Here is a 25,685-nt window from a genome sequence, read left to right as displayed (position 1 = left end):
GGTCCCTATTTTTCTACTTGCATTTTTTACGTGCTTTCGAACTGCTAGGTTGGCAGAAGCTGGGACGAGTAACAGGCGCTCACTCTGTTACGCGGCACTCGGGATTTGACCCGCCAAACTGCCGACCTTCTGATCGACTTATGGCAACCCAAATTGGATGCCAGATTCCAAGTGTGGTCCTACCAAGGCCTTATAAAGTGGTATTAATGCTTTGCATGATCTTGATTATTGATAGAAGGATTAGAATGAGAAAGCAATGCAGTGCAGTCAATTTGTGGGGGAAGAAAAGGCGTGGTGTAAACTATTTGGAAAATGGACTTTATAGTAATAATTTCCATTCCTTATAAAGTACTCTTTTTTTCCCCACTGAAAGCCATTACCAACAATTGCCTAAATCTTCACCCCTGCATATGCACACGAAAACCATGTTTTTCTAACCGAGCGGATGAACTTACATCTTGTGACACTTTGCAAATAATAATTATGAAAACAGAAATATAAATTGATGGTTGTCAAGTTTTTCTGGCAACTGGGAGCAGGGCAATTTCTTCAGAGACCATTTTTTTATTTTTAAAAGAATCCTTCCAACAATTACGACCTGATTTTTCTCCAATTCCTCTCTCGTTCTGTTCAGATCATCTCTCTGTCTGGCCTGAAGTGTCGTATTTTAACTTTTTCTTTCGTTTTGTTTATTTCTTTAGAATAGTTACTTTGCAAATCTGGGGGGAAAAACCCAAAGAGAAGTCAAACTTACTTCACTGGGAAATAACCAGGTCGTAACACTGATTCCTGTTGAGATCCTTTTCCACTAGTTGGGACTACAGTGATCACCTTCTAGTTGCCCTTTTTTGATAGCCTACTAGATCTTCAAGCTCTCAACTGGGTGGATTTTTTCTTTGATCACATTTCTTAAGTTGGAGAGGACGTTTTAGCACACATGAAGCGATGATGATGATGATGATGTTAATAATAATAATACAGGGATTTTAAAATGCTTTTTAATTTTTAACTTTAATTTTAATTTATTCTATTGGGGCTGTTAATTTAATTTCTTTTTTAACTTTTGTATCACTGTATTTTATTGTTGTTAGCTGCCCTGAGTCCTTCGGGAGATAGGGCGGCATATAAGTCCCAATAATAAATTAATTAATTAATTAATTAAATAAATAAATAAATAAATTAATAATAATAATAATAATAATAATAATAATAATAATAATAATAATAATAATAATAATAATAATAGAATTGGAAGGGACCTTGGAGGCAGGAAACCCTATACCATTTCAGACAAATGGCTGTCCAGTCTCTTCTTTTTTTTTAATACCACGTTTTATTGATTTTTTAAGTTTTACTTCCAGGTATTTATGAAGCAATGTGGTGGTTGGGTAGTTAAAAGTAAACAATAGTAAATAACAAAGTCATTTGTAGATAGGCCAAGTTACATCAACAAGAATCCCCTCTCCAATTCCCTTAGTTATATAATAGCATAGTCAAATTAACCAAATTAATACATTTCTAATTATAACACAATCAAATAGAATAATTTTCAATATATTTTCACATATACATATCCACGTCCTGTTTTTAAGTTTTACCTAACTGGAATAAGATATTCCGAACTAGCCTATAATATATAAAAGAAAACTTAATTTTCGGGTAGCCCCCATTTCCCCCATTTCATTATATAGTAATTATCCTGTCTAAAAAACATTTATTATTCATTTCAGTGCATTCTTATGTTATACAAATTTATTCTATTTAACATCTTAATAGTTTACCAATTATTGAAAAAATATCTTTTGTTGTATCCTTCCAAATTCTGTAATATAAGTCAATTCTAATAGCTAACTTTCCTTTCCTTTAAAGGTCTAAAAGTTAAATATAAAATCAATATGTATCTTTTAAAGATTCCCCTTAGCCCATTAAGAAGAATTTTTAGCTCTATCATTACAACAAATATATTCTATTTATCATCTTCATAGTTCATCAATTTTTAAAATAATATCTTTTATTATATCATTGCAAATTCTATAATATTATTCAGTTATGTTCTGATCGCTAGTCTATTACTTTATATAGTAATTATCATATCTGAAATACACACATATTCTATTTGTCATCCTTACAATTCATCTATAGTTAACAAAGTATGTTTTATTGTTTGTAGCTAATTTTCATTCCCTTAAAAATCTAGATCCTAAATATAGACCCAGTTTATATCTTTTAACAGTTCTCCTTGGCCCGTTGAGAGAAAAATTTAAGCTTTATTATTGCAAGTCCCAACACTTACAACAGAAAAAGAAGAAAAATTCATTTTTATAAAAAAAATCTAATTCTAGCTTTCTTCTTGTGGCAGGCATGTTGTCCAGTCTCTTCTTAAAAACTTCCAGTGTTAGAGCATTCAAAGCTTCTGGAGGCAGGTTGTTCCACTGGTTAATTGTTCTCACTGTCAGGAAATTTCTCCTTAGTTCTAGGTTGCTTCTCTCCTTGGTTAGTTTCCAACCATTGCTTCTTGTCCTGCCTTCAGGGGCTTTGGAGAATAGCTTGACTCCCTCATCTTTGGGGCAGCCCCTGAGATACTGGAACACTGCTATCATGTCCCCCCTCGTCCTTCTCTTCATTAAACTAGACATACCCAATTCCAGCAACTGTTCCTTATATGTCTTAGCCTCCAGTCCCCTGATCATCTTTGTTGCTCTTCTCTGCACTCTTTCTAAAGTCTCAACATCTAGATTCCAGAGATGAGTGCGCACAAATGGAAGGGATGATTATCTATTTATTGAGTATACAGAATATCATACATGGACTTGCAATACCTATAGTCCTCATGCAAAGGCTGTTTAAAAGCAGACACTGCATTCTTTAAAGCGACTCATTTCTCAGCAAAGAGGTCCTTGAAATTTGGTTGGCATCGTTTGAGGAGCTGGGAATCATATTTTAGGATGCTCCACCTTCCTCTCCAGGAATACAGATAGCCCTCAACTTGCAACAGTTCACTTAGTGAGCATTCAAAGTTACAATGGCCCTGAAAAAAGTGACATAGATCCCTTTTTCACACTTATGACCGTTGCAACCTCCCTGTGGTCACGGCATCAAAATTTAGATGCTTGGCAACTGGTTCATATTTGTGACGGTTGCAATGTCCTGGAGTGATGTGATTGCCCTTTTGCGACCTTCTGACCAGCAAAGTCAATGTTACTTGACACCCACGCTATTTAACAATTGCAATGACTCACTTAACAACAGTGGCCCCCAAATGGAGCAAAATTCACTTCACAAATGTTTCACTTAGCAACATAAATTTTGGGCTCAATTGTGGGTTGTAAGTTAAGGACTGCCTGTCTATATTAACCTAGATTAAAACCCAGAGTAAAATATGAATGTTAAAAAATAAATACAGTAAATCTCTGTTCAGATACTGGTGTCCAGGCCATCAAACCATTGAAGCAAAGTATTGTTTATGTGGGGGGGGCAATTTAAATACTGGATCAACGTATGCCCTCAGCTTACAGTCGGTAAGGTCCATTGACACTAAACGAGCGAGGACACCTTGCAAAGATTTTGGCATCGTTTCTCTCCAGCTGGAGGGCAGAACAAAATGGACTGTCGTGACTTAACTAGCTGGGTGACATTCAGCCAGTCTCTTTCTCTCAGCCCTGGGAAGGAGGCAACAGCGAACTCCTTCTGAAAACCTTGACAGTCAAGGATTGTCTGTATCAACTGGCAAATACCCTGAGGTTATCTTGGCGGGTGTGTGCCTCCTATTAAAAGCACAGGGGAGCACAAGGGACGAGAACTGCCACCTTCCCAAACTGACACTTTTGTGCCTTCTGACTCCAGGGAACTAAACCAGTGGTGGGGTTCAGCCAGTTCGCACCACTTCGGCAGAACCAGTAGCTAGGTTTTGGTTGCCCAGGCCCAGAACGGACTTGCGGAAGCGGCATCCACGCAGAGAAACCGGTTGTTCCCCTATTTGAATCCCACCACTGAACTGGTTTCTCTTTCTTGGGCATCTTGGCTTGGTGTCCTCCTCTCGGCCCGCGGAGTTAAACTAAGCAAGGAGTCCAGGAGCTCCAAATATAGTCATCCCCGCTTTGCAAAAGCAGGAAAAAAAAGAAAAGCAGCGGTTATAGCAAACAGAGTCTTCACCGGGCACCCGGCTCTCCTTACGATATCCATTAGGCTTTATTTATTCAGAAAGAGTCCTTTGCCAGCTAGTCTGGGGCAAAAGGCGGTCGCGAATGCATGTCAGTTCATTTGTCAATGACGTAGGCAGCGGAGACCAAGAGGTGCCTTTTTCAGCAAGGGCTGAAATGGAATAAGCCTCTGCGTAGCTCCCTTCTACTTCTTCTTTTTTTTTCTCTTGCAAAATGCCCGTTTGGCAGAGTGCTTCTTGGCCTGTCTTCTCTGCCTCTCCTCTTCCCCTTCCCTTTCACACACCATAAGAGAGGAGACAGGTTTTCTTCTCCCCCCACCCCCTCTGGCTGGGTGGCAACCGTTGACTGCTTCCAAAAGACGAGGGGTGGGGGGAAAGCAAGTCTGTGCGCTGCTTGTGCAGGCTTCTTCGGATCTCTAAGGGCAACTGGGAAATGCAGAGATGGACTGAAAAACGGGCATGAGAGTTCAAGGCATCACAAGACCACAGAGGAGATGCTAACTTTTCAAGGTGGTTCAGTCAAGAAGCATAACAATGAGTGCCGGCTTCTGTTTTGAGTGTGAGGTTGTATTAACAGAATCGCGCAAGCCTGCAACTTTATTTGTCACCTGCTCTCTTTAAACTCTAGAAAGACTCTCTAGAAAGAGCGCAAAGAAGAGCAACAAAGATGATTAGGAGGCTGGAGGCTAGAACATATAAGGAACGGTTGCTGGAATTGGGCATGTCCAGTCTAATGAATAGGGACGCGGTGGCTCAGTGAGTTAGGACGCTGAGCTTGTTGATCAGAAGGTCGGCAGTTTGGTGGGTCGAATCCCGAGTGCCACGTAGCAGAGTGAGCGCCTGTTACTCGTCCCAGCTTCTGCCAACCTAGCAGTTCGAAAGCACGTAAAAATGCAAGTAGAAAAATAGGGACCACTACGGTGGGAAGGTAACAGTGTTCTGTGTGCCTTTGGCGTCTAGTCATGCCGGCCACATGACCACGGAGACGTCCTCGGACAAGCGCTGGCACTTCAGCTTTGAAACGGAGATGAGCACCGGCCCCTAGAGTCGCAAACGACTAGCACACATGTGCGGGGGAACCTTTACCTTTACCTTTAGTCTAATGAAGAGAAGGTCTAGGGGTGACATGATGACAGTGTTTCAATACCTAAGGGGCTGCCCCAAAGAAGAGAGGGGTCGTTTTCCAAAGCACCTGAAGGCAGGACAGCATATGGAAGCAAAGGATGGAAACTAATCAAGGAGCGATCCAACCTAGAACCAAGGAGAAACTTCCTGATAGTGAGAACAATCAGTGGAACTGCTTGCCTTCAGAAGTTGTGGGTACTCCATCACTGGTGGTTTTTAAGAAGAGACTGGACAGCCCTTTGTCTGGAATGGTAAAGGGTCTTCTGCCTGAGCAAGGAGTTGGACTAAAAGATCCCTTCCAAGTCTCTTATTCTGTTACTTTGTGGGAAACCAGAATGGTTAAAAAAAAAATATCAAGGCAGCAGCCACGACTGTGTGATCACAGCTTGCATATCAAAATAGATTGCACCATAAGCGTTCCATATCTTAGAAAGAAAGAAAGAAAGAAAGAAAGAAAGAAAGAAAGAAAGAAAGAAAGAAAGAAAGAAAGAAAGAAAGAAAGAAAGAAAGAAAGAAAGAAAGAAAGAAAGAAAGAAAGAAGAAAAAGAGCCAAATCCCAGCTGGGTTCACTTTTCTTTCTGACATTTTTTTTCCTTTCTCCTTTTTCAAGGAGAAAGGTTTTGTGGGGGGCTGGGTTGGGTTTCACCCGTGTCTGAAGCCCTCTTCCCTCGGATACCTCTGGCAAGTCACAAACAATAGGCAGCTTCCTTTGCTGTCCCAGAGACCAAGAGGGAGGGGGGGACGACAGAGAAGGATGACTTTCTTTGGTGTGTGTGTGTCTTTGTGTGTGTGTGTGAGAGAGAGAGAGAGAGAGAAGGAAGGTAAAAGGTAAAGGTTCCCCCGCACATGCGTGCTAGCCGTTTCCAACTCTAGGGGCTCATCTCCGTTTCAAAGCCGAAGAGCCAGCGCTTGTCCGAGGACGTCTCCGTGGTCATGTGGCCAGCATGACTATATCTATCTATCTATCTATCTATCTATCTATCTATCTATCTATCTATCATCTATCTATCTATCTATCTATCTATCTATCTATCTATCTATCTATCTATCTGGATATATACTGTAGATATATAGATAGATATACACACACACACACACATATACATATACATATACATAGTAAGGTAAAGGTAAAGGTTCTCCCGCACATGCGTGCTAGTCGTTTCCGACTCTAGGGGCCGGTGCTCATCTCCGTTTCAAAGCCGAAAAGCCAGCGCTTGTCCGAGGACGTCTCCGTGGTCATGTGGCCAGCATGACTAGACGCCAAAGGCGCACGGAACGCTGTTACCTTCCCACCGTAGTGGTCCCTATTTCCTACAAATATCTGGTTCCAACTTCTGAATTCAACTAGCAGGAGTCTTGACTCCGGCAGGCCTCCTGCAAAATTGTGGGTGTTGGTGTGTTGCAGCTTCTTTTCCTGCTTTCTTGTGGTTGTCATTCTCATGCCCTGCCTTCTTCTCCCCACGTCTCCCCACAGATTGTGACTCCTACTGCAAGCCAGCCAAGGGCAATTACAAAATCAACTTGAAAAAGTACTGCAAGAAAGACTATGGTAAGAAGTGCTTTTTATTTTTTTCCCACTCCAGGATTCTCATCCTGGATTTCCTGATCTCTGTTTCTGCCTTATTTATTTAATTTGCAGCGCTATTTATTTACCGGGGGTTCCTAGACTTACGAACGCAACTGAACCCAACTGACCCAGATTGTTGGGGGCAATTAAGCTGACTTTGTAATAATGCCGCTTGGGGTGTGTGTGAAAGCCCTAATAAGCAGGCATATACATAGAATGAAGGCTACTGCTAAGCTTGTAAGCCGCCCTGAGTCTTCGGATAAGGGCGGGATATAAATGGAATTTTAAAAAAAAAATTGCCGTGGCTAAGCAAGGTCACTTGTGAAAATGAGTTCTGCCCCATTCTACAACTTTTCTTGCCACCGTTGTTAAGCGAATCACTGCAGTTGTTAAGTTAGGAAAATGGTTGTTAAGTGAATCTGGCTTCCCCCATTGACTTTACTTGTCAAAAGGTTGCAAAAGGGGGATCACTTGATCCCGGGACGCTGCAACGGTCATAAATATGAATCTGTTGCCAAGCGTCCGAATTTTGATGGCATGACCATGGGCAGGGCTAGGCAACCTTGCCTCTTTTATGACTCGTGGACTTCAATTCCCAGAATTCCTGAGCCGGCATGGTTCAACTTAGAAACCTCTCTTTCCCCTCAGCATGGCTGGCTCAGGAATTCTGGGAGTTGAAGTCCACGAGTCATAAAAGAGCCAAGGTTGCCTACCCCTGCCCATGGGGATGCTGCAACAGTTATAAATGTGCAAAAATGGTCACAAGTCACTTTTTTCAGTGCTGTTGTAACTTAGAACCCTCACTTAACGAATTAGTTGTTAAGTCACCGACTACTTGTAGTGTAGAACATTTACCAGACGCCCCCGTAGATAATACTGTATATCTGACTTTCCTTCAAAGGTGCGTCCTTGTTCAGGAAATCAGATTGGAGGGCTGCTCTGAAGATCAATTCTCAATCTGAAACCTTAACCAAGATATGACTATACTGGTTATAGCCCCCACCCCATCGCCCCTTGATCAGAAGACATAAGCTCTTAAGGCAGGGATCTCCAGACTTGACAACTTTAAGACTCGTGGACTTCAAACCCCCCCCCCCAAATTACTGTCTGGCTGAGGAATTCTGAGAGTTGAAGTCCACAAGTCTTAAAGTTGCCAAGTTCAGAGATCCCTTGGTCTAGGGCAGAGGTCCTCGACCTTTTGGGCACCAGGGACCGGTTACATGGAGAGAGGTTTTTCCACGGACCGAAGGGTGCGTGGTTTTGTGTGCTGCCTGCATCCCATGGATGGGGCTTTCTTTGTTTGTGCGGACCGGTTGCTGGCACAGACCGGGGGTTGTGGACCCCTGCTCTAGAACGCTTTAGTTGGGCTCCTTAAGAAATCTGATTTCATCCTTTTTGGTTACTGCAGAGCAAATTCTAGACTTAGACAAGACAGAACAGAGTAGGGAGATCAACAGGACTCGAGATCGTCTAAATGTACCCTGACTTGGGTTTGCCTAAATTAATCCTAGATTCAATTTCCCCACAGCTCTCGTGTTGGCCGTGCTGCCGTCCCAAACAAACAGGCCAGCGCCATGCCCGTCCACCACATCTCTTTTCCCCAGTTTGAAATGAACCAAAGAGAGAGAGAGAGAGAGTAAAAAAAATCCTTCTCAAATCTCCAAAAACATTGTGTGCCCTTTTCCTTTCTCCACCCCAAAGCCTCTGTGTCTGCCAAATATGTTAAAAAGCACATTTTTCTCTCTTTCGCAAGGTGTGTGGAGTGGAGGGAGAGACGTTGAATAGGATGGGAGGTCTGCAAAGTTGGGGCGCAGGGCATCCAGCCTGTGGGTTGTTAATCACCCAGACATAAGCATAGTTGCTCTCTCTTGAGCAAAAAAAAAAAAAAGGAGAATTGCTAAAAAGGTTTTGATTGATCTTCTCCAGGAACTCTTTGGTTCCAAGAGAAAAGATGTTTTTGGCAAGGTAGAAAGAAAACGGGAATTCGCAATACTTATCCAAGGGCTGAGAGACTGGGTGGCAGCTGCAGAGCTGAAAGCAGAAGGCAAAATCTTTTTTTTTCTTTTCTGCAAAGGCACAATTATCCTTGGAGATAATTGCAATCAGATATCGTTCATTCATTTTGCTGAAAGATTCCTTCGGTTGAGATGTCCCATATCCCAGGTTCTTTGATAGAATAAAGCGAATGTATAAAATCCATAGTTGAAAAAAAGAGAGAAAAGGACTCATTAAAATTAGGGGTGGAAGAGAGAGAAAAAGACACAGAGAGAGAGAGAGAGAGAGACAGAGAAACAGAGACAGAGAAAGAGAAAAAGAGAGAGAGAAGTGCAATATAATATCTTGAGAAGTTGACAAGCTTTGCACAGGTAATCCTCCTGTGACCCTTCAAAGTAACAATGGCACTCAAAAAAAGTGACTTATGACCAATTTTTTGCACTTGTGACCATGGCAGCATCCCGATGGTCACATGATCAGAATTCAGACGCTTGGCGGCTGACTCGTATTTACGACGGTTGCAGTGTGCAGGGTTTACGGGATGAACTCTTACGACCTTCTGACAAGCAAAGTCAATGGGGAAGCCAGATTCACTTAACAACCGTGTTACTAACTTAACAACTGCAGTGATTCACTTAACGGCTGTGGCAAGGAAGGTCGCAGAATGGGACAGAATTCACAAAGGCTTCCTTCACAAATGAAACAAACGTTTTGCTTAGCAACGTAAATTTTGGACTCAATTGTAAGTCGAGAACTACCTGTAATTCTTTTGCCCAAAATCTGACCAGGTTGTCTTAGGTCAGGGATAGGCAACCTTGGCTCTTTTATAACTCGTGGACTTCAACTCCCAGAATTCCTGAATCAGCCATGCTGAGGGAAAAGAGAGAGGTTTCCAAGCTGAGCCATGCTGGCTCAGGAATTCTGGGAGTTGAAGTCCACAAGTCATAAAAGAGCCAACATTGCCTACCACTGTCCTAGGTAAAAGTTGCACGTGCCTATAAAATATTGGGCTGAAGAAGAGTCTGAACACGAAGCCACCACGGTCTGTCTATTCCTGGGCTGCTGCATCCCACTTACATTTGTCTGGACTTCTGTTTCCCCCTCCAGTTGTCCAAGTCAACATCTTAGACATGGAGACAGTAGCCAACTGGGCCAAATTCACCGTCAACATCCTCTCAGTTTACAAGTGTCGGGACGAACGTGTGAAACGGGGCGATAACCTCTTGTGGATCCACATGAAAGACCTGGCTTGCAAATGCCCCAAGATCCAAATTAGCAAGAAGTACCTAGTTATGGGAATCAGTGAAAACCCCAGTGACCGGCCGGGATTAATGGCCGACAAGAACAGCTTGGTGATCCAATGGCGGGACGCCTGGACTCGGCGCCTCCGGAAACTGCAGAGGCGGGAGAAAAGGGGGAAGTGTTTGAAACCGTGATTGGTTCGGCCTCACGTCAGTTCACGCACACCTCCTTCCCCTTGCGCCTGTGGATGGCCTCTGCGCTCCACTCCATGGACTCTTCCGAAAGACACTGTACATATACATAACCTATGAATGGGTGGATTCACCTCTGTATAGTGTATATTTTGACAAAGGTTCTTTTTTTTTGGGGGGGTGAGGGGTGGGGGGGCGAGATGGATGTGTCTATGATCACAGGGAAGTTTTGTTTTTGTTTTTTTAATGTTTATTAAAAATAAGATGGCAAGGACAAACCTTTAACAAGGAGCAAAGTGAAGGAAAGGTCTTCTGGACCATTAAAGAAATGTGGAAGAAGAAAGCTCAGATCAACTCTGGGCCAGCAGGACTTCCTCCTCCTTATCTGTCTGTCTGTCTGAATGTCTGTCTGTCTGTCTATTTATCTATCTATCTATCTACTTCTCTCTCTCATCTATCTACCTACCTACCTATCTCCTATTATCTATCTATCTATCTATCTATCTATCTATCTATCTATCTCTTCTCTACCTATCTATCTCACTATCTATCATCTATCTATATCTATCATCTGATTTATCTATCTATCTATCTATCACTTCTCTCTCTGTCTCATCTATCAACTTACTTACCTGTCTCCTACCTCTATCTATCTATCTATCTATCTATCTATCTATCTATCTATCTGTCTGTCTGTCTGTCTGTCTGTCTGTCTGTCTGTCTGTCTATCTATATCTATCTCATCTCTACCTATCTATCTCATTTATCTATTTATCTATCTCTATCTCATCTATCTCTATCTCATATCTATCTATCTATCTATCTATCTATCTATCTATCTATCTATCTATCTATCTATCTATCTATCTATCTATCTGTATTTCCCTTCTCACCCCTATGTGTGGTCTATGTCACCCCTATGTGTGGTCTATGTCTTCCTCAATCTTGGGACTTCTACTAGAGGCCTGGCAGCTTGAAGATTCTGCCCAGTGTCCTAGATCTTCCTAGCCCGGCACTTTTCTGGATAGAGAGCTCTGATGTTGCTCCTGGGATCTGTTGGAGCTCCGTTCCCAGCTAAGAAGTCTCAGTCCTTAGTGCTTCTACCATGACTGGGACCACTTTGTCATTGACTTTCCACAATCTCTCTAGTTCCTCCTTCATTCCCTAGTACTCTTTCTGATGTTGCTGTCTGCTACCTCTGTCACCACCACTGTCTTCTGGTCTACTTCTGTTCCTTGCCTGCTACTATACATATCTCTCCCCATCCCTCTGATTCTTCCAAATTTCAGGGATATTTTCAACCACAGGTGGAGAACAGCTCGGACAACTCGGTGGCTAACCTAGAAGAAGGACAACGTTTCGTGCTTCCCAAACTCTTAACAGTAGCCATGACAAAATGGCGCTCCCCTCTGCCTTCTGCTTGTCCTCCTCTAAATGATGCCCTAAAATGAAGAATGCTTCTGCTAATCGGGACCGGATTCTGTCTGGCAGGGCCAAGAGCTCAATTTAGCTCTGGTTTTCCAAACAAAGCCTCAGCCTCAATGCTTTTTAATTCCGAATGGATGTGTCTGGCACCAGGTTGCAGCGGGTAGAACATGGTGTGCTAGTAAAAAGGCTCTCTGGCAAGCCTTAGTTGGTGACAGCCCTCACGCACACTCACACCCATTACCCATCAGCGCAAAAAAGAGCTTGAGGGCACCTTGAACAGATCTGCTATGGTGCCAGCAGCGCAGCTCTCGATGCTATACAAAGCACGTCTGTTGATTGTCTCTCCTGGGGTGTGGAGGACAGGGAAAATCCAACCACGTTACACCCCACCGTGTTTTCTGGAACAGAACTTCTCCAACAGTTTCTGTTGGAGAGAAAGGTTGACGCCCTTCTTTGGTTCGTGAAAAGCAAAAGTGGCAATCACAGAATTGCCGTGTTCTTAGCTGGCTACTTATTGAACTTCCCTTCCTGATCTCAGTGTCTCTCAACCTTGGCAACTTTTAGAGGTGTAGACTTCAACTCCCAGCATTCCCCAAGACCAGAGCTCTTAAAGTTGCCGAAGTGTAGAAACACTGAGCTAAATCAAGGAAGTGCCACTTTTTTTTTTCTGAGCTGGGAGACGTAACGGGCTCTGAATGGAGAGGCAGAGCGAGCTGGACGTCAGCTCCCGAAATGAGCAGAAACCGTCCAAAACTAAACATGTAGTGGGCATTCATTAAACACAATGAATACAGTATGATTCTTTCCTTGTTATTTTTTTCTCAACAGTTTACCCTTCTGTTATATTGAATAGTACAATTCAGTTGGTAAAAGCTTTTTGGACACAATTTCTAGAACAGGGGTCCCCAACCTACAGTATGAGTCGTGGCCCGGTCCCAGGCCTCTGATTCTTGGCCAGTGGGCCACGTAAATGGCTGGCCAGTGCATGCATGCGTGGGCACGCATTCCCCCCACTCGCGCTAGTGCCCCGGGGTCTTGTTTGCACGTGCGTGGGGGTGGGAATGAGGCTGCTAGCACCAGGTGGGTGTGCGCGGCCCATTTGTGCATGCATGAATGGGGCTTCTAGCCGCCACGGGAGCTATGCAGCTGTTCACACATGCGTGTGGCACCAGTGCATGTTGCATGCATGAACGGGGTTACCAGTGCCACGCCAGTGCACGTGGCCCTGTTTGCATGAGTGTGTACGAACCAATTTGTAAACTGCTCTCCTTCCCTCCAGGCCATTGGAAACCTCTGTTCTAGGATACAGAAGCCTTTTGTGTGAGCGTCAAAAAAAATAAATCACAATGGCCATCACAACTGCAAGCATACCTTGCATCAGACAGACAACATGATGACAAAACCTTCAATAAGAATCAGAATGGCATAAGACCGAAAGATCTTCAGAAGAAGGCTTTGCACCTTCTGGACTAGGCAAACACATAACACCCAGCCTTCCTATCCATGAAAAGAGTCACTAAGCACAACCTCAAACTGGCTGATTCAACAAAGCTTATCATGGGATGTAGATCTTATTCTCAAATTTCTGCACAACACTTTCCATCCCAAAGAATGACTTTTAACATAAATTTACTGAGTGCCAAACATCAAGAATGGCCTTCAAGAGTGTGGAGAACATAGAATAATATGGCTCAAAGGGACCTTGGAGGTCTTCTAGTCCAACGTCCTGCCTGTGCCAAGAGACCCCATACCATTCTGGACTTTCTTGGGGCTTGACGGGATGGGTACACGTGACCATAGAAAGAATAACAGACCAGAATAATAGAGTTGGAAAGGATGCTGAAGTTCCTCCAGTCCAACCTTCCACCCAAGCAGGAAACACTATACCATTCCAGACAAGTGGTTGTTCAGTCTCTTCTTAAGAACCTCCAGTGATGGTGCATCCACAACTTCTGGAGGCAAGGCGTTCCACTGGTTAATTACTCTCACTGTCAGGAAGTTTCTCCTTAGTTTTAGGCTGAGAGTTGAGAGCTTATTCATCTCCTATGAGGCAGTTATTATCTCAGGGAGGTGAATAACAATCGTCCATAAGCAAGTGGATGAAAATAGATGGCATTGTCTCTCTTCTCTCAGGTCCATCTTCTGATGACCATAATGGTTCCTCATGATGAATCCAAGCACTCTTCCTTTCCCCTGCTTTAAACGACTAGCAATTTATTTATTTATTTATTTATGTAGCGTATGGCTGGTCACACACAGAATGAAAAGCACTTCATATTTACAAGTTAGAACAGTTAAAACAATTTAAAAAAAAGAAGCAATTATAAAACCTAAGAGGAAACCAGAAATAACATTTCAGAGTTTAATGTCGAGTTTGGAGATCCAGTCAGTAGCTGCCGTTGTTACGCAGAGGAAGTACTTAAAATCTCCTGGGTATCTTCTATTAGTGCATTCCCTCACTATATGTTGGATAGTCTGTCGGGGAGCCCCGCAATCACATTGTGCTGAAGGTGTCTTTCCCCATTTATACAGAGAATCGGCACACACCCCATGAGTCGTTCTAATTCTATTGTATGTCACCCATATGTGTCGGTAGATTAAATCCTGGAGGTATACTATTAGGATGAATATGCTCAGAAATATCTTGGGAGATATAGCTACTCCATGCTTCCATCCACTTTTGTATAGTGCTCTGATGTTCGGCCAGCAGCTTAAGCGCTGTGAGGAGTGGTGGATTTCTTGACTTTAATCGACATCTTAAGAGATCAGAGGTATAGGCATGAATGGATAGAGAGGAGTTTAGCAGGATCTTACTATACTCCCGAATGAGAGCTTCTTGTCGTTGTAAGTGCGGGGGAAGTATGTGGCTAAGAACTGGTAGCCAGTGAATAGGTGTAGATTTTATGCACCCAGCAATTAATCTCATTGTATGGTTGAGTTGAACATCAACAAGTCTTGTATGTGAGCTGTTTATCCATACAGGTGCGCAGTAGTCCGCTACAGAGTAGCAAAGACCAAGGGCTGCACGTCCGTGGCAAACCTTAAGCCACACGTGCCTCCTGGGTGGTGCTAAATGAGTAACAGATGGACTGGTAGCCAGACATCCACGAGGATCTCCTGGCTTCACACACAACTCCGCTAGCAATAATTAGTCTCTGAGATCCACAAGAATCTCCAGGTTTTATTTTCCAGTATTGTCATCTTAATATCGCGACTTAAATGACTCAATTAGACTTTCCCAGTGCAAATGATGCTACGGTTGCTCCTTGGTGCCTGGGATGCTACAGTTTCATTAAGTTGTTCCATGCATGCTGCTCAGTTGTATGTTTACTTTTATTACCAGTTCTCAAGATAATAATAATAATAATAATAATAATAATAATAATAATAATAATAATAATAATAATAATAATAATAATAATAATAATAATAATAATAATAAAGTTAGAAGGGACCTTGGAGGTCATCTAGTCCAACCCCCTGCTCAGGCAGGAAACCCTATACCATTTCAGGCAAATTGCTGTCCAGTCTCTTCTTAAAAACCTCCAGTGTTGGAGCATTCACCACCTCTGGAGGCAAGCCGTCCCACTGATTTAATTGTTCTAAATTGTCAGGAAGTTTCTCCTTAGTTCCAGGTTGCTTCTCTCCTTGGTTAGTTTCCATCCGTTGCTTCTTGTCCTGCCTTCAGGGGCTTTGGAGAATAGCTTGACTCCCTCTTCTTTGGGGCAGCCCCTGAGATACTGGAACACTGCTATCATGTCACCCCAGAGTCAGGCAGGACTGGAGTGGCATTTAAGCCTAAATAAATCTTTAAAGTCAGTATCATAGTTGTTGGAAATATTCTGAAACCATGACTGCTGCACTAAAAGGGCGGCCATCACTGCCAAGGGGTTGTCTGTCCATAAAGTTTCCTGCCATCTGTTTGGAGTAAAGAAGGAATGACCAAACATGACCGATTTGCAATAAAAGAAGGAGAATTATGGCTTGGCGTGCCAGCGCTCTTTCCTTTTAGCAGCCCTTTCGAGAGCCACTGTGGGAAGGATTTATAAATTTATGTAACTGTGTTGGAAATATTGCCTAGGGAATCACAGGTTATCTAACTCAGGTCTCCAAAAGAGTTACTGACGAAGAGCCTCCAAAACCTTTTAAACTCATAGCAAACATGAAAATTAATTACCTATTTCAAATTGTAAAGACACGCGAACACATAAAAGTCAACACAATGCAATCTTAATTATAATGCGCACTGTTCAAATGAAGAGAGTTAATCACGTTGCTTGATTTAATCAACCCCTTCTCCAGGGTCAGCACATACAACCATGCCACTCAAGTGTCACACCCTAGAACCAACACACCCCCTATAAAACAATCTCTCTGTACCCCATTTTCTCTATAGCTGCCCCCTTCGGCAAACCTCTTCCTTTCCTCACAAATTATTTATTTATTTATTTATTTATTAGTTGAATTTATATACCACCCTATTCCCGAAGGACTCAGGGCGGTTCACAGGGCAAGTTAAAAACAATACAAAAGAGAGAATAAAATAAAATAAAATTAATACAGCCCACAATTAAGATAAGATACTGCTAAGCTTGTAAGCCGCCCTGAGTCTTCGGAGAAGGGCGGGATATAAATGGAATTAAAATAAAATAAATAAATAACATTAAAAATTAACAATTAAAATTAATTTAATTTAATTTAATTTAATTAATATAATTTAAAATCCCTCAGTCCAGGCCAGACAATTCAAACAACCAAGTTTTTAAGTCTCGGCGAAACGAGCGAAGGTCAGGAGCAGTCCGAAGCTCCATCGGCAGTTCGTTCCAAAGGGCGGGCACACTCACAGAGAACGCCCTCCCCCTGGGAATCACCCGCCGGCAATCTCTAACCGGCGGAACCCTAAGGAGGCCCTCCCTGTGGGCGCGCACAGGACGATGGGAAGCTGATGCTGGCAGCAGGTGCTCCCTAAGGTAATCCGGACCCATGCCATTTAGGGCATTATAGGTCATCACCATGACTGGATTTCATTTTTATCTATTCTTGCGCAACCTCGGCTTGAGTTGGAACCCAAATTATTCTTCTGACACAACCAACTGGTTCTTTCAATGGAATAGCTTAGCTATTGCTAAGCACATTGATTTGTGATTTAGATTGTAAGCCGCCCTGAGTCTTCGGAGAAGGGTGGGATATAAATGGGATTTTTTTAAAAAAATGATCCGGGGCTTGCAAAGGAGACCCAGTTGGCGCGTTGATCTTCTCATTCAGATATGAATGACTGCATCACGGGCCCTGCCTGACACAGGCAGGGATGACCAGGATTCCCCATTTTTCTTTTGACTGATGGAATGTGCTGCGACCATTTGTCCTTGCCAAATAAGGGAACTGCGGGCTTTTGGAGGCAAGCTAATTTTGCCAAGACAGCCTTGCTGAAATTGGCACCTGCCGAATATGTAGAACTCTTAGCCAGCCCGATCGAGAACTACAAATTCAGGGACATGCAGCTAAGCATCTGCAAGAGGCCAGTTTGGAAATGTCTACTGCATCCAGTGTTGGAGGGACTGGAACTGCAATCCAGTCTCCAGGCATTTTAGAGAAGACCTGAATCCACCTGGTGAATATGATCCCTCTGAAAGGCATCACATTGTATTTTAGGCTTTTTAAAGACTTTTCTAGTGATGGTGGAAAGAACGTTAAAGAACAGGAACTGGGACTGTCTGGTCTAAGGAAGAGAAGGACTAGAGGCAGTGGTGGGATTCAGCCGGTTCCCACCGCTTCGGCAGAACCGGTAGCTAATTTTTGGTTGCCCAACAGGCCCAGAATGGACTTCCGGAAGAGGCATCCATGGAGAGAACCAGTTGTTCGCACGTTTGAATCCCACCACTGACTAGAGGTGACATGAAAACTGTCTTCCAATATCTGAGGGTCTACCACCAAGAAGAAGGGGTCAACCTATTTTCCAAAGCACCCGAAGGCAGGACGAAAAGCAACAGATGGAAACTAATCAAAGAGAGTGTTCTGACCTGGAACCAAGGAGAAACTTCCTGACAGTATGAACAATTAATCAGTAGAATGATTTGCCTCCAGAAATTGCACGTGCTCCATCATTAGAGTTATTTAAGGGTTGGACTGGACAGCCATTTGTCCACAATGGTGTAGGTTCTGCTGCTTGGGAAGGAGGCTGGACTAGAAGACCTCCAAGGGTCCCTTCCAACTCTGTTCTTTGGTTAAAGATTATTGCAATTCCATCAGGAAAAAAAATGGGATACTCCACCTACTAATTCACTGTCCAGTCTAAGTTTCTGGAATATTGATATGTGTGCGCACACATGTGCCTGCTAAAACAAGGGTAAAGGTCAGCCTGCCCCAAAGGTTTCTGCCACCAAATTAATAAAAAAACTTCAGCGTTGTCTGGTGGGATTGGAAAATTGGGAGCCTTCAAGGATTATCTGTTAGGCTAAGGGTCCAAAGAAGCTGAATGTATGTTGGTCTTCCTCTACCTGGACTGGATCCAGATGCTTATTACAAATTCTTCATTTATAGATTTGGCAGATTCTCGGGCAAAAACAACATGATCTGTCTGGATGAAGTGATTATATTTGCTTGGAAAATGGAACAAATAAGATCTGGGATACTCTGACCTTTCAGACATTCATCACATGACTGGTTTATTGTCAAGACACGTATTAACACTGAATGCTCTTTCTATATTTAGGGGTGACATGATAGCAGTATTCCAGTATTTGAGGGGCTGCCACAAAGAAGAGGGCGTCAAGCTATTCTCCAAAGCCTCAGAGGGCAGGACAAGAAACAATGGTTGGAAACTGACCGAAGAGAGAAGCAACCTGGAATTAAGGAGAAACTGCCTGACAGTGAGGACAATTAAACCAGTGGAACAGCTTGCCACCAGAAATCGTGGGCGCTCCATCACTGGAGGTTTTTAAGAAGAGACACTAGACAGTCACTTGTCTGAGATGGTATAGGTTCTCCTGCTTGAGCAGGGGGCTAGACTAGAAGACCTCCAGGGTCCCTTCCAGCTCTATTCTATTCTAATTGTGGTTGTAAGTCAAGGACTACCAGCATCTTCTTACATATAATAGCACTGAGGTGGCTAAGATGGCTTTTTCCAGAGGACATAGTGCAGAGCAAGTATTTACTAGGAATTCAGGAGACAGAAAATATACGTAAATGACCAGTGGTGGGGTTTAAATATGTGAACAACCAGTTCTCTGCGTGGATGCCGCTTCTGGAAGTCCATTCTGGGCCTGGGCAACAAACAAATTAGCTACCGGTTCTGCCGAAGCGGTGCGAACCGGCTGAATCCCACCACTGGAAATGAAACACCCCCACCCCCATTTTTTTCCCATTTTCCTTTTGGCAGTGAAACAGAGAAGGCTATGCTGTTCTTCTAGCATCTAAGCTTGAGGTCTTCACTGCAGCCACAAATCGGAGAAAGGAAGGGGTCTGGTTGAGACACATCCAGGATTAGCTTGACATTGTCCCACAAGGTGTGAAATTTTCCATCTTCCCTTTGCTTCCCTGACCACAGCTGGCCAAATTCCATCCTCCTAAACGGATCGTAAACCACAAGCCCTTTGTGAGAAAAAAAACCCCGAGCTCTGTTTATACAACATGTCTGTATACAAGGGATTAAAATAAACTATTTATTCCTTCATCCTGGACAAATCACATTATCCAGAAACTCCAAGGAGCAGAGATTTTTGTTTTCAAAATAAACACTGGGCAGTTTTTTTTCCCCTTGCAGGAACCCACGCAGTGTGGAAGAAAACGCTTCGGACTACCAGGAGCGCAGAATGTACCAACACTCATAACCTATTCAGAAGTCCAAGATAAATGGAAGGATTTTGTCTACCCTTCCTTACCGTGGCAGCTGCTGTTCTTCTGTGACCTAATTTCTTTCCTCCTTTCAAACGGCGAATGATTTCCAAGGCTCCTACACCAATGGAAACCACCTTCCCAAGTTCGATTCTTCCAGGAAATGAGATGCCTTCCAGAAGGAGTCCACAACCAGGTTGTTTTTTTAAAAAAAAATCCCATTTATATCCCGCCCTTCTCCGAAGACTCAGGGCGGCTTACAATCTAAGCACAAATCAATGTGCTTAGCAATAGCCTTCATTCTATGTATATGCCTGCTTATTAGGGCTTTCACACACACCCCAAGCGGCATTATTACAAAGTCAGCTTAATTGCCCCCAACAATCTGGGTCCTCATTTTACCTACCTCGGAAGGATGGAAGGCTGAGTCAACCTTGAGCCTGGTGGGACTCGAACCTGCACTAATTGCAGGCAGCTGGTGTTACTTAAGGAGGCATTAGCCCACTGCTCCACCAAGGCTCTTTGATCAGATGAAAAGCTATCCTTTCAGTGAGATCATTCTTCCCGTCATAAATATGAGAAAGGGCAAGTCCTGTTATTGGGTACGTTGAAGCAACAGCCCAAGCAGTTATGTGTGTGTGTGAGGGGGGGGGTTGTTAGGAGTTGCTGGAGAAGAAAAATGAATGAGTGATGAAGCCTGTTGCCCTTGGCTCAACAGAAAGCAAAGTCCTGTTAACAAAGATGAAGAAAGCTTCCAATGCTAATCAAGCTCTATTCTATGTACAATGAAGGGGTTGTATTCATGATCTCATTTTTCCAAGAAAGTAGTAGTGACAACTTGGCCATAGAGATGGATTTTTGTATCTGCGAGGCTTACAAACATAGGCTGTGTTCCCTAGGAGTACCAGATCTGTGCTGCAACAAAGGAGATGCTTTGGGTGATTCTCTGGGAATTTTTCCAGCTCATATTTGGTAGTTTTGACCCTAATCCAGTGGTGGGATTCAAATAGGTGAACAACCGGTTCTCTCTGTGGATGCCGCTTCCAGAAGTCCATTCTGGGCCTGGGGCAACAAAAAAATTAGCTACCAGTTCTGCCAAAGTGGTCCGAACCAGCTGAATCCCACCACTGGAAATGACACACCACCACCCCATTTTTTCCCATTTTCCTTTTGGCAGTGAAATAGAGAAGGCTATGCTGTTCTTCTAGCATCTAAGCTTGAGGTCTTCATTGCAGCCACAAATCGGAGAAAGGAAGAGGGCCTGGTTGAGACACATCCAGGATTAGCTTGACATTGACCCACAAGGTGTGAAATTTTCCATCTTCCCTTTGCTTCCCTGACCACAGCTGGCAAATTCCATCCATAATTCCATCCAAATTCCATAAACCACTGCCCTAATCCAATATCAATGGAGGAGGAGGAGGAGGAGGAGGAGGAGGAGGAGAGTTATTCACTGAAGTGTGCAAAAATAGGTTAATTCAGTAATCAGATTATTGAATTGTCAGAAGCCAGCTAGGAAGCTTACAAACGGTATTCACATGATCCCAGGACAATGCAGCATGCCAGTTGGCAAGCACCTGGATTTTGATTGCATGGCCACTTATGACACAATGGTCATAAGTGTGTTTTTTCAGTGCCACAGAGCGCTGTTACCTTCCCACCGAAGTGGTCCCTATTTTTCTACTTGCATTTTTACATGCTTTCGAACTGCTAGGTCTAGGACTACCTACCCCATAATGCAAAAAACGTCCTTGCTTTTTAAATCCTACTTGCACCATGCCGAGTGAAGCCAAGTCCATTTTAACAGTCTTTAGAGTAGGTAGTCATGCTATAGTTGGCATTTTAGGAGCAGCCTGAAATTAGCTGCTGATCGTATATCAGATATTTCATATCCTGGGAGGAGAAGACTAAGTTAGCTACTTGTTGCGAAACAATTAAAAAAAAACAGCTTTCCACGCTTCGTCATCTTTATACGAAAAGATATTAAGTGTGCAAAAGATGAGGTATTTTTATTATTTTTGGTTGAAACGGAGCCAGAGTAAGACTTTTATTTTTAGCTTAGAAATCTGATGGTCTCCAGACATGTGGAATTTATGGTGTGTGTGTGTGTGTGTGTGTGTGTGTGTGTTAGGGTTCTGGTGCAGCACAATGCAAAGGGCCAATGAAATCAAAGCTAAGGTTTGGCAGAAGCCTTCAAGCTTGATTGACGTGTGTTTCCATTAAAATTGAGAGATGGCATGCTGAAAAGAAGAACAGGATCAGGAGGAAATGTCTCTGGCAGGAGACAGACCTTTTAGACTCTTCAGAGTCAAGGAGCTGGAAGGAAGTTTTTAGCACCACCCATTTTAACTTTGGGGATGTGGATGGTCAAATTCGGGGGCAGACAAGATGTTGTGGCCCGGTAGCACTTCAACTGCTTCCGCAGAGAAAAGATTTGCCAGTGATATCACCATGGACCTAGGGATGCCCAGTTGGGGCTCCTTTCATATCCCTGTGAAGTTGCCCATCAAAGTGGTACCCATTAATCTACTCGGGTCACCTACTTCTGAACTGCTCGATCGGCAGCAGCTGGAGCCTGTGACGGGAGCTCACCCCACCCTGCAGCCGCAACGGAACTTGAACGCGAGCCTGCCAGTCAGCAAATGGCATGTTTAGACTAATAAAGAGAAGAACCAGGGGTGATATGATAGCAGTCTTCCCTCCTATATATCTTAGAACATCAGAGTAGTCCCTTGGATTCCAAAAAACTTTGTTATAGCATGTCATTTCATTTTTTATGTGATGAGGATGTCATCCATTCAGTTGTATCCAACTGTGGGCAATTCTATGGGACAGGTATCTCTGGCTGGTATCAAAATAATAATAATAATAATAATAATAATAATAATAATAATAATAATAATAATAATAATAATAATAAGAAGAAGAAGAAGAAGAAGAAGAAGAAGAAGAAGAAGAAGAAGAAGAAGAAGAAGAAGAAGAAGAAGAAGAAGAAGAAGAAGTTGTTGGAAGGGACCTTGGAGGTCATCTAGTCCAACCCCCTGCTCAGGCAGGAAACCCTATACCATTTCAGACAAATGGCTGTCCAGTCTCTTCTTGAAAAAATTCCAGTGTTGGAGCATCTTCTGGAGCATCTTCTGGAGGCAAGTTGTTCCACTGATTAATTGTTCTAACTGTTGGGAAGTTTCTCCTTAGTTCTAGGTCGATTCTCTCTTTGGTTAGTTTCCATCCGTTGCTTCTTGTCCTGCCCTCAGGTGCTTTGGAGAATAGCTTGACTCCCTCTTCTTTGGGGCAGCCCCTGAGATATTGGACCACTGCTATCATGTCCCCCCTCGTCCTTCTCTTCATTAAACCAGACATACCCAATTCCAGCAACCGTTCCCTATATGTTTTAGCCTCCAGTCCCCCAATCATCTTTGTTGCTCTTCTCTGTACCCTTTGTAGAGTCTCAACATCTTTTTTACATTGTGGTGACCAAAACTGGATGCAGTATTCCAAGTGTGACATTCATCTATCCCAGCTAGTTTTAAAAGCCTGTCTCCTTTGCTTTAATGCACCAATGGGAAGCATGAGGGCCACAGGTGGGGATGTGTTGCGCATAAGAAAGAAAAACTCCCATTATGTTTTGAAGAAATCTTTAGAACATCTGGAGTCACTCTTATCACATTTAGAACATTCCAGGAGAGATGTTGAGAAGTGACTACTTACCGAACTGCAATTTGTCCAGATTTAAGAATCTCACTTTTGCTGGGTGGTCTTCTTCTTCTTCTTCTTCTTCTTCTTCTTCTTCTTCTTCTTCTTCTTCTTCTTCTTCTTCTTCTTCTTCTTCTTCTTCTTCTTCTTCTTCTTCTTCTTCTTCTTCTTCTTCTTCTTCTTCTTCTTCTTCCTCTTCCTTCTTCTTCTTCTTCTTCTTCTTCTTCTTCTTCTTCTTCTTCTTCTTCTTCTTCTTCTTCTTCTTCTTCTTCTTCTTCTTCTTCTTCTTCTTCTTCTTCTTCTTCCATTGCTCTTTCTTAATTGTTTCACTGGTTCCTCTCCTGCTACATTGTTCTCCAGATTCAGGCCTGCATAAACCCATTTCACAATCCTATTAAAAACCAGACAGTCCTCTCTTTATTTTACTCAATGTACCAACTTGCATTGGCCAGCTTGTTTTCTATTTCAACCACAGAGTGTTGGTAATGGGTACCTAATTAAGCCTTTGGGGGCAATTAACTTTGTTTTTTTAAAAAAGAAAGTTCCTAGTTTATGGGGCTGTAAACTAAAGCTGGCAACAAGTGTTGGCTCCAGATTAGTGGCTGGAAAATTATCAGATGTCAAACCAGGATTGGAGAAGCTTCAGTTTACAAGATATGCACCCTGTCTGCAGAGCTTAATTAACTGGTGCTCCTATGTTGTCCAACAGAACAAAATAAAGATATCACAATGGGGGGAAAAAAACACCATTCACAGATGTGCTTTATTCTTTTCATTTCCTAAATGTGCATGTCGATGGCCTCTCAGCAGCTTTTGACACACAAATCTAAAGCACAATTGTCAGGGAAATAAAACCAACGTAGAATAAAGGACTAATTGGTGAGAAAGGATCTAAAGATTTATATGGCGCATCGGGGGTTTCAGAAAGGGGTGGGCAAAACAGTACAGCTAGTCCTTGACTTACCATCACAGCTGAGCCCAAGATTTACTGTGGCTAAGCAAGGCCGTTGTTCAGTGGGTTTCGCCCCATCTTACGACCTTTCTCGCCACAGTTGCTAAGTGAACCACGGCAGTTGTTAAATTAGTAACATGGTTGTGAGGCAAATCTGGCTTCCCCCGTTGACTTTGCTTGTCAGAAGGCCACAAAAGGGGATCACCTGACACACACACACACACACACACACACACACACACACCCAAGACGCTGCAACCATCCTAAATACATGGCAGTTGCCAAGTATCTGACTTTTGATCACGGGAGAACTGCAGAGATTCGCTTAACAAGAGTGGCAAAATAAAGGTTGTCAACCGGAGCAAAAACCGACTTAACAAAAACTTAAGTATTGGGCTCAAGTATTGCAAGTATCTGTACAGGGAGAAAACCAAGGTGAACTCCTGATTTGTGCAAATGCAGCTGGCTAGAGTTTTCCCTGATCTTCTTAGTGAGTTGTGTGAACGGATCCTCTTTGCCGTTTGCCCTCCTCACTTTTTCCTTCTCTCTCTCTCTCTCTCTCTCTCTCTCTCTCGTGTTGTGACAGCCCTGTAATGTAGTGGGTCCGACGCAAGAAAGAGACGTCAGCCGGAGTACGTGTTCGGCTCTTTATTGTGGGGGGGGGGGTTCGTACTGGAGAACAAGGGCTACTTGGCCTCCTTATTTACTTGGCCAGGTAGGCGGCTAGCCAATGGGGTTGGCCCTAGGTTTCCCGCCAAAACTGGGTTTCCCGCCAAAACCGTCCAGGCCAACGCCCCCTGGTGGCTGTTGCTATGCAGATGCCTGCACTTGGATACATAACAGCCCAGCTAAATCTCCAGAGAGGACCAGACCCGGCCTGCATTCCAGGCTGTTTCCCTCAACCCAGCTAACATCTCAGCGTCCCCCCTGGAACCACCGAACACGGCTGAATCACATCTGGGCCGAAATATTGCTCCTGAGGGTCTCGTTCTACTTGCCTCAACTGGAGTGTGTAGCGGTGATTGACGTCAGTGGCGGATCTGGCCCGGGGAGTGGAAAGGATGCTGGGTCTGCAAGAAAAGTGACCCAGCTGTAAACTCTACGGCCCAGCAGAGGCCATGACGTATTTCTTCCAGTAGACACGCTCCATCACCTGCCTGCCCCAGCGTGACGGCAGCAGCCGGGGCAGAGGGTGAGAGAGGAGGAGGAGACTGAGCCACAGGAGAGGTCATCCTTCATGAGCTGGACACGCTTCAGCCATCAGCCTGTTGGACAGCTCAGCGGCCTTGGCGAAACTCTGGCACACGCCATCTGCCCCCAAACCTATCAATCCTATGGCATAATCTGCCCCCAGATCTATCAATTATATGGCATAATAGCATCCAGGGACACCCTGCCAGCAAATGAAACGTGCAGTTAGCTCTCTCTCTCTCTCTCTCTCTCTCTCTCTCTCTCTCTCTCTCTCTCTCTCTCACTCTCTCTCTCTCTCTCTCTCTC

At 43.5% G+C, this 25,685-nt stretch overlaps 1 protein-coding gene across 1 annotated transcript in view; it reads left to right on the top strand.

Moving 5' to 3' along the window:
• The window catches only part of NTN3 (netrin 3), a 113,822-nt gene extending 103,535 nt beyond the window's left edge, over nucleotides 1-10,287 (top strand). Inside the window, exons 6-7 of the mRNA XM_081338444.1 lie at nucleotides 6,762-6,836; nucleotides 9,957-10,287. Coding sequence (XP_081194570.1) covers nucleotides 6,762-6,836; nucleotides 9,957-10,285 — 404 coding nt within the window. The 3' untranslated portion in view covers nucleotides 10,286-10,287. The remainder of the gene's footprint in view (nucleotides 1-6,761; nucleotides 6,837-9,956) is intronic.
• Nucleotides 10,288-25,685: the final 15,398 nt, after the last annotated feature.

Source organism: Vipera berus (assembly GCF_964194415.1).
Source record: "Vipera berus genome assembly, chromosome: 13".
Classification (NCBI taxonomy): Eukaryota; Metazoa; Chordata; class Lepidosauria; order Squamata; family Viperidae; genus Vipera; species Vipera berus.
The sequence above is the reverse complement of the archived record's forward strand: the minus strand, read 5'-3'. Positions and strand labels throughout refer to the sequence as shown.